The 12,613-nt window shown below is 39.2% G+C and overlaps 1 protein-coding gene across 3 annotated transcripts in view; it reads right to left on the bottom strand.

The window, feature by feature from the left end:
• Positions 1 to 2,600: 2,600 nt before the first annotated feature.
• Positions 2,601 to 12,613, bottom strand: part of ERICH3 (glutamate rich 3) — a 105,735-nt gene continuing 95,722 nt past the window's right edge. For all 3 annotated transcript variants that reach the window (XM_004025985.5, XM_055366566.2, XM_055366610.2), the window contains 3 exons: positions 11,343 to 11,384; positions 5,574 to 7,942; positions 2,601 to 4,914 (listed from right to left, as the gene is read on the bottom strand). In XM_004025985.5, coding sequence (XP_004026034.5) covers positions 5,592 to 7,942; positions 11,343 to 11,384 — 2,393 coding nt within the window. In that variant the 3' untranslated portion in view covers positions 2,601 to 4,914; positions 5,574 to 5,591. The remainder of the gene's footprint in view (positions 4,915 to 5,573; positions 7,943 to 11,342; positions 11,385 to 12,613) is intronic.

Below are 12,613 nucleotides of genomic sequence, written 5' to 3'. Positions count from 1 at the left end.
AGCCAACATCAAGCGACTGTCCTGTTGTGGGCACTTAGAGGCCTGGTCCTTCATCTGCATTTGGCAATCGCACCTCGAGAGCTCCCCTTTGACGAGCTGCACCTCTGTGGCAACTACATCTCTATCAATCTTGTATCTTGGCCCATTTCTGCTTTTTCAGTTCTCTACAGTGTTGTTCCCAGGGCATGCCCCAACAAACCTGCACACAAACCTCTAATCCAGAGTGTTTCTGGGGGAACCTGACCTAAGACATCCATTTTCGAAAGTATGTTGCTAAGCTCTACTTTAGTGTTAGATAAATCTCACGTTTTTTATTTTCTTAAACTTACATTTCCGTTCCACTTTGCCCACAGATTTTTATGCTACTTCGGTATATTTTTATACTTAAAAGTCTTTTACTTCTTGATCTGTCATAATTATCTGCCATTAAATTATTATGTAAATTAAATTTTAATTTAAAAAATTTCTTGTGACCATAGGACTCTATGTGTTAAATCTCTCCTGGACTGGGCTATCATTGCAATTATTAGTAATACACATTTAATCAAAACAACATTTATACTATAAATTTTGGCAAATATTACACATAAAAAGTAAAAGCAAAAATGCATCTAAGATAGTGATTTCTATTTTTAATTTGTATGTCTGCAAACGAATATTATTTACTGCTGGAATAACAGTGTTCAACATCAGTTCTATTCCACTTTCTGGTTTATTTTCATAGATATAAAATATAGTAATTATGCATGTCACATAAATAAGTGGATGGGAATGGAAGTCATTTTGTTATATTGTACAACAATGCTCCTATTTGAACTCCTTCCGATTTGCCAAAATTTACAGGCTGATAATATACCAAAAATATTTCAATGACTTATCAGTTGGCAATTCAATCACGTCTTCATTTAATTTTGTTGTAAACAAAGAATTGAAAACCACCTGATTTGCAGAGATATTTGTTACCCAGTCATTTCCAGGAAGGAAAGTCCTCCCCTGTGCCATATTTCACCTTGTTCCTTTGTCTGATTTGTGTATTTCTAGGGGTCATTGTACCACAGTAAACTTGGTAAGTGAACGAAGAGTTGGCCTCTATTGTGAAAAGAAGTGGGGGACTGACAATAAACATTGACTGCAGGCTAGTTCTCAAGTCCATTTTAAGATAAAGTGCATACGGAGGTTAAGCATCTGCAAACTAGCCTTGCCAGTGAATCCCATGAAAAGCTTCATCTTCCTTGGGAGGTACATTTACACCAGTTTGAAAGTCTCTGTGTCTCATTAGTACCAATCTCCTGAACAACTGTGAGATTTCTCGCATAATTTATGGGTCCCTAATATAATATTTAATTATAAGTAGATATTTAATAAAGACCAGGAAACATATGACAAAGCAGCAAGATTTAGACACCGGCTTCTCTGTCTCAAGAATCTTCTGTGTACTGCATTTTCCCTAATTAAAAATGAGGGTATTTCAACCTTCCAAAATATTGTTGAGTCCCACAGATTATTGAACAGCTTGAGCCTTCCAGAGAAAACTACAAAAGGCATGTGCCTTCTCAAATTCCAGGATTTTATCTTACAGATTTAGTTTCAGTTATTTTGAAGAGCTTAGTTTCCCTGTCACAGGGCATGCTATTAGAATAAAGAACAAAAAAGCAAAGGAAAAAAAAAGGGATGAGTTTAAGAGCAACTTTTAAAGAATTTCAGCTGTATTTATACCCTGTTCTCTTGTACCTCTTGCTTCTGGCCATGGTGTCAGGGAATTATTTTTTAAATGACATAATCAAATGGTACAGAAAACAGAGAGGAAATATTACCCAAGGTCAGGAGCGGCCTCTTCTGGGCTGTCCTTGAGACTGTTGGAATATTTCACTTACTAGATGAATCTTCCTTAAGGCTTTCTTTTCTTTTCTCAAACAATCATTTTTCCAAAGGCAAGAATTTTGGCAAAATTATTAATCTTAGAAGGATTAAGGAACTCAACTGTACTTTAAATTTACAACACTCTTAGAAAAGGCTTAACTCAAGAAGTACAAGCAGAAAACCTAATTCTACCTACATTTCCTTTGATTGCCTATTTTTCTTTTGAACTATTTTAATAATCTCCTTTGTTCTTTGATTGACATTAGCTGGAAATATAACTCCCTTCTCACTGATAGAGGATATATTGAGGAAGTTTAATTTTTTTCCCTTCTACAAGTAAACAAAAACAAGTAGATGTTCACATATAATATCTTAGTATCTATTTAAGATACCTCTTCTTAGAAGTAGTGGATATGATAAGAAAAAGTCTAAATTTTGTGTCAGATGACCTGAGATTGACTGATTTTTAGACAAGCCACTTAACTTTATTGAGCTTTTGTTCAGTTACCTATAAAATGGTGATAGGTGATAATAATTTTTCTCCCTGAAATTATCTTACGTGTGTGAAAGACACATATGAGTGTAGATGGTCAGTATAAATACATCATATACTGCACTCAAAAATACAGCCCAGTGAAACTTCTCTGCTCTGTGGAGTTCAAATATTGTAAGGGAAGAACACAGAGATTTTAAAAGTTGAGTCTTATTTACAAAGAACCATTCACATGTATCTGTAAACATATGATTGATTTATGTTTTAATAACGAAGAAACAGGAAACAAACCATTTCAGGGGAACATACAAGTAATTTTATCAACATAGTATTTGCAGAGAAAGAATTCACTTATTCAAAATATCACAATACTGAATTTCACAGTTAAATTCACATGCAGATTGTAAAATTATGTTATGGGATGTTTTGATGGAGTGTGTAAAATATAAAAGTAATCCAATGCAATACTGTTTAGCACATTGTACAAAACTAATTTTTCAATGGGATTAATAAGTTTACTATCTTTCCCGTAAGGTGTGATGTATTCAAAGTGCTCTGTAGCATTGAGTTTGAAATCAGGAAACAAATACTGTTAGAGCTCCACAGTAATACAGCTCAGTAATAAATGAACTTGAATATAATGTAGATGAAATCTACTCGTAAAACTTTAAGACAGATGATGGAGATTTATGATGTGCAGTGAGTAATATCCTTGAATAGGGAGTAGGGCAGAGGGACTTCGTGCATGTATCAATACAATCATAATAAAAATAAGTTTAAGATTGACTCCACCACTTTTATATTGAGTGCCATTTACTAGAGAAAGAAAGACAGATAAATCAGAAGACAGGAAAAGACAGAGAGACATAGAGAGGCAAAGAAAGAAAGTTCAAAATGCCTCTGTAGTTGGCTTTCCAACTGAGACTAATCCTCAATACAATCAATAGTCCATGACAGCAGTTTTCGGACATCAGTGTACATCAGTATTACCTGCAGGGCTTGTTAAGCTATGGATTACTGGAACCCACCAAGAGTTTCTAATTTAGTAGGTAGGAGACAAAGGCTGGGAACAATTTCCAGGTGATGCTGATGTGCTGATGCTTCTGATCAAGGGACCAGTCTACTATCTGGTCCAGTGCATTTTTGATCATTGAATGGCTCCATTACACATTAAAATGGAAAATACCTACTATGATAATATGCCTGGTCCCTAGGGACCTTGAGTGTAATGTGGCCAGCATGGATTATATGATGATTTAGAGCAGCGGTTCTCAACCTTGGCTACAGAGAAGAATCAAGTGAAAAGTTAAAAATATATATACTGATGTGTAGATCCATCTAAAACGAATTAAGTCTGAATCTCTGGGGTGGGGAAAAGGGTTGAGTCATTTATAAAAGCGTCCCATGAAAATCTAATGTATATTCTGGCTGGAAAATCACTGCTTAAGGAAATTTGTTTAACCTTCTCATATAGAGAAATGGTAGACATATACATGCGCTCTGGGGCACTTGTATGTCTTCAGGGAAATGAAAACCCCTAGGAGACAGGCTGATACACAACTAGAAAATAATATCAGGGAGTAATTTAGAATGCAATTGTTACTGTTGATTTATAATGAACTGCAAGGTTAGTTCACAGGTTTGAAATAACAGAACTTGGGAAGGTGAGCAGCACACTCATTTAATCCAAGTTTCTTTTCCATTTAATGACATCAACTAAAGAGTCTAGAATGTTGGCATAATGCTGATGTGCTATGCTTACCGCTATAATTATTACACTTATTCCACTTAGCTAAATTATTTACTACTTTTATTTAAATTTGAGTGGCCCTATAAATAAGGCCCCAGGGACAAAATGCTGGAAGCTACCATTTTACTAGTCTACCCCAGAAAGCAGAACTACAGAAACACACACAAAAAAACAAAGAGCATTTTGAAATAAGATTTCCACTTTGTTATTCTGGCATAAATTAAAAGAATGAATATTTCTAAGTATAAGTGAATATACATGCCAAGAAATCTTTTGCTGGAAGAACTTAGAGATTTGGAGCAGTCTTGAGTTTTGAGTGTACGTGGGAGGAAATTTAGAGCTCATTTTCACAGGCCAATTCATTAAAGCCCCAAACCACAGATTTTTAAATAAAATTCCCATGTATGAAATTGAGATTGTGGAATTGACTGGGGCTCTGTATTGTAAAATAAAAAGGACTTTAAACAAACCCTTAACATTAGGACTGGGCCTTCCAGTGATCTTTGGTAAAAGTCAAGCATCTGAAAATTATCATTTTTGTTTGAAAATAATGTTAGTGTGTAGAATGTGTAACAGCCTCACAAGTTTCTCCATGAGGAACCACTGCTCCTAAGAAGGGTCCTACAGATCTACTTGAGCTATTCTCAAGGTGCTTACTGAGCTACTGACCGGGGCTGACAGATTGGGAATCATCTCAGACAAGCGCAACCAGCAACTAAAAAGGAGAGAGAGAAAATCAAGAATCCTGGTGAGATGCTTGTGTGAATCTTTCTCCACTCTTTACATCTTCAGAAGACATCTTTAAATTATCCTGAAAAACAATAAAAAGGATAGTAGTACCAGGATAAAATCACTCACAATAGTAGAAACAGGACTAAGAATGTGAGGGCCTAAAGGAAATAGCAGAATATGCAAAAAATAATTTTAGTTTTTAGTTTGACTCTTCAAGATTTATATATTTAAATATTTTACATATACAATGTAAAACATTTTATACATGTAAAAACTTTGCGAAACTGCAGAAATGAAAGCATAGGGCCCACTTAAAGGCAAATGATAACAAACAACCTTCATCTCATCCTTTAAAACACTAAGGTGGAAATGAATTGTGAAATATAGTTTGATTCTTTACTTCTGTGGCCTGTCCTCTGTGGCACATTCTCCTCTGTATTTTCTCTTTGGGGGTCCTATCTGGGAGACACAGATCTCACTACTTCAGGGAGCTGCCTTGCAAAGACTGAATATGACTTGCCACACCGGGAAGAGCAGTGTGTCCCTGTGCATGCTTTGGCCCCTCCTCCATCTTTCTCAGCCCCTTTCCTGACAGGCTTAGGGCTAAGTGACACAGAATTGAAGCCTGTGTGTTTATATGTGCACAGACACCAATAAAGGGACAAGCCAGCCCCAAGGGGAGGAGACCCACCGCAGGGCTGCTATTTAGTCCTACAAAGACATTACGCTTAAACTCACCGTCTGCCAGCAAGTCTCCTAGACCTGCATGTTGTTGGGGGAAACATCTGCAGTCTCGCTTTCTCCTTGCACCATATGCTGTTGCTTCTCTCGGGTTTCAGTGAAATCAGGCTTCACTGGAAGTGTTGCCATCGCCTGTAGACTCTCCGGACTCAATTCCCTCTCTCCCTCCCTTGATAATCCTAATCGGAATTTTTCAGCTGCTCCCGACTCCTGCCTCCCATCGCCACTCCCAGTGGCTGCCTCCTGGCCCTCTGACCCTTCCTCTTGCTCCTGTCCTAGCCCTGAGGTCTTCCGCTCCAGGGCTCCTGGAGTGCCCACCCCAGCCTCTGTTGTATATGTCACTGTCATCTCCTCTGCTGCTGGCACTTCCTCCCCACTCCGTGCTAATTCCTCTACCACCACCTTCCCTGCAGCTGCTGTTTTTCCTACTAACTCATCCTGTTGGTGCCAGGTTTCTTCCTCAGCAACATCTGAAAAGGAGGAGGCTTTATTTGCTATTGTTTTCTTCTCGGCCGTCTCCGAACCTGCCAACACCTCCCTCTCCTCTGCGGCTCTTTCTGCCGTTTCACCACCTCCGTGTAGAACTTCCACAGCCACAACCCTTCCTCCTCCCATGCCCTCATTCTTTTGTGTGTTTCCTTCTCCTTCCATGTCCCCGTCCCCTTCCGAGTTCCTGTCCTGCATCGCTTCTGTCTCCAGAGTGCACTCTTTGTCCTCTTCCTCCTCTGGGTCCTCATCCACCGCTTCCTCCCTGAACTTTTCTGCCATTATGGGATCTTCCTCAGGAACAGCTTCCTGGGTCCTTAGCACGACATCCACTCCTCCTTGCCCTTCAGCCCTCCCCTCCAGTCCTGCGCAGGAGTCGTGATCTTTGGCTGCTAGCTCCTCTGCCTGGCCTGTGGCTGGGATCAGCCCCTCAGGGGCCTGCACCTTTCCTGCTGGCTCAGCTTCAGGAGCTGCTAAGGTCCCCTCTCCATCTTGGCGGTGCCCTTCCTTCAGGGCCCTATTCTCCCTGCTGGACAGCTCTTCCCTGTCTTTGTGCTCTGTGTCTCTGGCTTCGATCAGTCTTTCCCCTCCTCCTTCTTTCCTCAGAGCTGTTATGTTTTCCAGCGACTTTTCAAATCCAGGCGTTGCTTCAAATATGGGAACCGCTGTCTCTTTTAGTGAATCTTCCCCTAGAAGCCCTGGATTGTCAGACAACTCAGAAGCCTCCACAGGTGCTTCGTTCTCAGCATCAGATCCCATTTCATTTGGGGGGGCTTTTGTCTCTTCCTCAGATCTTACTTCCGTCTCTGTTTTCCCCTCTTCCGCTTTAAGTTTTTGCTCTTCTTTAAAAGCATCTTCATCCTTCAGTGCATTTGCCCTTGTCACCTCTTCTCTCTCAGAGTCAGTTTTCCTCAGAGATGTTTTTGGCCTCTCAGCTTTCCTTCGCTCTCTTGCTACATCTAATTCCTTGGGTAAAATTTCTTTCTTATCATCTTCCCTATTAGCTTCTGCCTCAGTCACCATCTCTTCCCCTTCCACATCTTCCTTGCAAAGGTCCTCAGGGCTGCCCTCCGAAACCTGCATCTGGCTTGCCTCTGCCTCTCCTGTGAAGGGGCTCAAGCGTGTTTCTGTTCTCATAACCTCCTTTCTCTCTTTGGCTGGTTCCTCTCCCCCAAGAATTGCCTCTTCAGAACCATCCTCTCTCTTTGATGCTGTGTCCTCCGTGGGTCCTGTGTCCTCTAGGTCTATGGATGCTTCCTCTTCACTTTCTCCGACATCACTCACAGCCACCCCACCCTCAGCCTCTCCCTCTTCCGATGTCGCTGCCTCTCTCAGGGCTGCTACTTCATGAAGATGCTCCAAGTTCAGGGCTGCTGCTTTATCTGCAAGCACTGCCTTCTCCAAACACTGTTCCCCTTCAGAAGCTGCTTTGTCTGTCTCAAGCACTGTGAGCATCAAGGCTTGCTTTTCGGGAGCCTCATCTTTACTCAGACCCACAGCATCTTTTGCTGCTGCTTGTCCTATGGGGTCTGATCCCCCTTCACCCAGCCTTCTGGCCCCTTCTGCTTCTGCTGCTCCCTCTGCCCCCCTTTCTATGCCTGGAGGGATCTCCCTTTTTTCTGTAAACTCTTCTGCCATTTCTGGCTGCTCCGCTGTTGGCTTCCACGCCCTCAAGGGAGCCTCATGAACAGCTCCTGCTTCTCCCCACAGTGCTGCCTCCCCTTTTCCCTGTACTATGTCAGCATCTCTGTGCTGGGGCGCTTCATCTTCCTCCATTGCTTCTTTCTTCTCCAGTGTATACGTTTTTTGCGCCAATTGCTGGGATTCCTTGTTTGAGTTGATTGCTGCTGTTTCATCCACCACGAAATTCATTGTTGGTGCTATAAAAATAAGGTTAGAAATCAAGATTACTTTAATCCAAGCGAACAAGGGAGGGGACACTATAATCTTATATCACACTTATTTACAGTGTGAGATATTTATAAGTGATATCAAGAGGCCATTGTATTATATATAAAACACTTTCTCCATTGTTTCTAGGATGCTGACTATAACATGCACCATGACTTAATAATGGTTTTTCATTATGAAAAGAAATGTCTTCAAATTTAAGGAACACATTGATATTAAAGAAAAGCTGATCATCAGAGATGTTTAAAATAAGCAGCAATAAGCAAAAAAAAATCTCATGTCCCCATGTCTTGGAATCAGCAAAATCTCCACCTCACTCTTTCTCTTGGCTTACTCTTTCTCTCTCTCTCTCTTTCACATACATACAAGCTTCCTTTCTTAGAAATAATAATAAGTGGAAAAAATTATGCAATAAGAAAAATAGTATTTAATATTCATATAAATTATTATTTTGTCTCTTTTTCTCTCTCTTTTTTTTCAGGCAGGGTCTCGCTGTGTCACCCAGGCTGGAGGGCAGCAGTGTGAACATGGCCCACTTCAGCCTTGATTTCCTGGTCTCAAGCAATCTTCCTGCCTCAGCCTCTCGGGTAGCTGGGACCATAGGTGCATGCCACTATGCCAGGCTAATTTTTTTGTTTTGTTTTGTTTTGTTAGTAGAGACAGGGTCTTTCCATGTTGCCCTGGCTGGTTTCAACTCTTGGATCTCAAACTCCCAAAGTGTTGAGATTACAGGTGTGGGCCACTGCACCTGGCCCTGAACTCATTATTTTCTGTAGCAGCATAATATGTCTGTCTTCTGCCTATGTTTCTGGTACTCACATGGGCCTTTAGCAACACAATCATTATACAGTGTGAACTGATGATTCTCACTCCCAGATGATAAGCTACTATATCTAGATTTAGTCATCACAAATTGGGTCTTTAGTAAAAAGTCTTACCTTGAGCTACATAGGTAAGTCTTACCTTGAGCTACAAAGCTACAAAGACACCAATTTGCATTACCTCTCACCTGTGTTCAGAAGCTAATTTGCCTTTGGCAAGACAGGATCACAAAGCAAGATAGGACTTTGCAGACTGGGACAGTTTTCAGCATAAATAATCTTCTTAAAGTACAAGTTTTCACCCATAATTTCCTGGTAAACCTGGGTGCACAAGCTATCATAGCTCATAGTTCAATAAATGTAGCTTTGATATGTTTTTTAATGGAATAAAGTGGATTTTTTTACTATTAAATAAAGTTATATATATGTTGCAAGTAAAATATGTAAAGAAAGGCATGTCATGCCAAACATCTAAAGCATTTCAATTTCCCAACTGCAGAATAGCATTTAGGGAGCTAGAAGCTTTGAAAAGGTTCATCTTAATAATTTATATCAATTTAATCTTTTTTATTAATTAAAAAATCGCTGGACTAGATTTTATAAAATAAGTTATCATACCAAGATGTCAAACTCTAACTTAAAAAAAAAACTTATAAAATAGGCAAGTATGATGCTCCTCATTTGTTCTTTACTTGCTTGCCTCCTTGGCTAGCCATCTTACCCCCAACATCATCACCAACAACCTACCAGAAGCCTGAAGTCCTGATCTTATTCACTTCTTCTCTACTTTATACCCCATCCAAGACTGTCTTACCATTTCATTACCACTTCTAACACAAAACACGGTTATCGTTTGTTGCATTTCCTCGGTCTCTTGCCAGCTATTATGATAAACCATTTTGAGGTAAAGCAATAATAGCTGATATTACATTTCCCTTAAAATGTGTTTGGAAGGTAATTTGTGATGTCTCCTTTCAAAGGAGTAAAATAAAAATTTCAGGTCTATCAATAGGGCTGAGGTTGACTTTACAGGTCATCCTCTGCTTATCACAGCAGTTATTTCCTAACTTTTACCTAAAAGCTTCCAAAGCAAAATGTAGAATCAAATATTTGTTCACAGAACATATAGCCAATTCACCTGAGAGAACATGGTCCATTTTATTTCATTACAGATTATTACCGTATTTGAAACAAAATTAAATTGAAACAATAGGAAACAATAATGTGTGTCAAGTCTCTTTAATAGTGTATCTGTTGCTATTCAAAGTCCTGCATGAAAGTATACTAAAAAGTCAGTTATAAAAACATTTAAAGAAAGTCCTCTGTTTTTCTAATCTGGTTTCTAAATTTATGGATTAATTAAAGAACATTCAGGGAAACAGGGAAATAAAATTGCCTAGCCACCATGTAGTAATATATTATGCCTAAATTCTAGGAGAGAAAGTGCTAATGGCATCCAGCTGAGATGTTATATGAACACACACACACACACTATAAGGGTGTCAGACATGACGTTCCTCAAGCAAGGGAGAAAGAGTAATTGAAGCTTTTCTAAGAAATATTAGTATAAAAACATGACTTTTTTTTATGGTAACCCCATGGACTTTTGAAAAAATATTTAATATAAGAGAGCAAGCAATATTCACAAACAATGGCAATTTGATGTAGTGGAATGAGTGTGTACTTGGAAGTCAGACTAACCTGGGTAAAAAACGCCAGCTCTGCCATTTACTAATCATATAAACTGGGAAATAACACCTCTCTAATCTTTCATTTTCTTATCCATGAAATGGGAATAGCAATGCTGTACTCACAGAATCCTTTGACAGTAAATGAGATAATTTATGTAAAATGCTTAGCACAGTGCCTGGCATAAAGAAAGCCCTAATAATCTTCCTTGTGCACACCTTTCATTGCTTACAAATAATTAGATTTTCTTGCTTGAATTCAATTTGATCAATAATAACCAGTATCTCTGCATTGCAGAATAAATATTTGGGAAGGTGCACCTGAGTTCCTCTAGTTGAATGCCCATTATAAAAGACATGGGTTCTCTAAGATCATGGTGCCTCTCCTGTAAGTCAGCCCGCTGCACAATCAAGTGTTACCTGGCCCTCTTCATGTTGCCAAGTGAGAAATGGAGCTCAGGGAACCAGCATAAATACAGGTACTCTGGCTACTGCTATTTGCTATGAACAATAAAGTCCTTTTTCTCTGACCCAGGTGTCTTATGTCTTCTGCCATGATCCATAAAACTGTGGCTGGCTAAGTTGTTGCTTGAAAGAAGGGTAAAATCTCAAATGCCTCACAGTGCTTGATGACAATTACTAAAATTGAAGGTGGGATAATGTGACCATATGATGAATAAATGAATATCTTTCCCTGCCCCTGTACACATAAATATATTCAAATAAGCACACTTTTTAAAAGTCATTCAATAAATACTAGAAAGCCTAGTGATTTCAAGAACATGGGAAGTTTGACCAGATTTATGAGTCATGGTCTGTTGGATCACTCTAATTGGACCTCTTGCAGATGGAATACTTACCACCAAGAGACAGGACATAGGCTAATGGCAATGAATCCTTTCCTAGTTAAAAATAAAAAAAGAAAAAAAAAGGTCAAATGAATCACTGTGAAATGTACCATGGTTCTCCATCTCTCCAGTTGGGTCAGTTAAGGCAAATTCACCTAGCTGTTCAACTATCTGGGAGGCAGGCTATTGAAAGAAGACTGATCTGAAAATTCCTACCAGTACTGTATAATCTAATGTTCTTTAATTTAATCCTAGACATCAATATATTCAAAAATAATAATAAATTTATACCTGATGTTAGCTGTAAAGCTCTCCTTAGGGCCTGTCAACTACTTCTGGCCATGCTATTCCTTAGTTGAAAAGAAAAAAAAAAGTGGCAGAAGGAAGAAACAAGAATAGGAAGGGTGGAAATAGGCCATCTTTTGCAGAGGATTTCTGAAGGTTCTTCCTGGGTAATGATGTGCCCTTACTGCCACTTGTGTCAACCTCCAGCTTCCTCAGTGGCTTCCCACCTTCATCTTTGCTGCTGACACCAGACTCAGCATCACAGTGGCAGTGGTAGCCCAATGCCAAGGCTTCTGTTATTATCTGTCCAGCTTATTGGAGGTCACATAAAATATCAAAAGTTATAAAAACAGGTCATGGGAACATTGCTGAGCTATTTCACATCATTTAAATAAGTGGGGTCAATTTAAGTGCATTTACATTAAAAGGTAGCCTTGGTTTAAAAATCTCTGAAGCATAAACAACTCCCAAGCTATGATTTCAAAAAGAAAACACAATACACAACAGAAGATCATGAAGTAAAGAAATCCATGCAGAGAAATACTTGCATTAAAAAAAGAGAGAGAGAGCAGCCAGGAGCAGTGACAGATTTGCCAAATGCACATGCAATGAAATGATTGAAAAAAACAGTTTAGTTGCATTTTCCCTTCTAGGAACGTGTGCTATGGCTTTTATGACACCGATCATCACTGCTTTTTTAAATTGCTAAAACTACTAGAGCTGACTACACTATGAGCATTTCATCCATTAGTAGATTTTAGTGATTTGACCCCAATATTCACTCCATGCGGACAGAAGCAAAAAAGCTATTACATGATTCCTATAAATTTGACAGTAAAAGCTATTGTAGAAATTCCTGAATTCCTGTTATCTGTAGTTGGTCACTAGCATAGACTTCAGGATCACAGAGACCTAAATTCAAGTCTCATATTACATACTAACCATATCACATTGAGTAAATGCTTTGGCCTAAGCCAGCGCCTTGGTTTATCTGTCTG

Source organism: Gorilla gorilla, chromosome 1 (assembly GCF_029281585.2).
Source record: "Gorilla gorilla gorilla isolate KB3781 chromosome 1, NHGRI_mGorGor1-v2.1_pri, whole genome shotgun sequence".
NCBI classification, from domain to species: Eukaryota; Metazoa; Chordata; class Mammalia; order Primates; family Hominidae; genus Gorilla; species Gorilla gorilla.
Note: the sequence above shows the minus strand (reverse complement) of the source record. Positions and strands in the feature narration are given on the sequence as shown.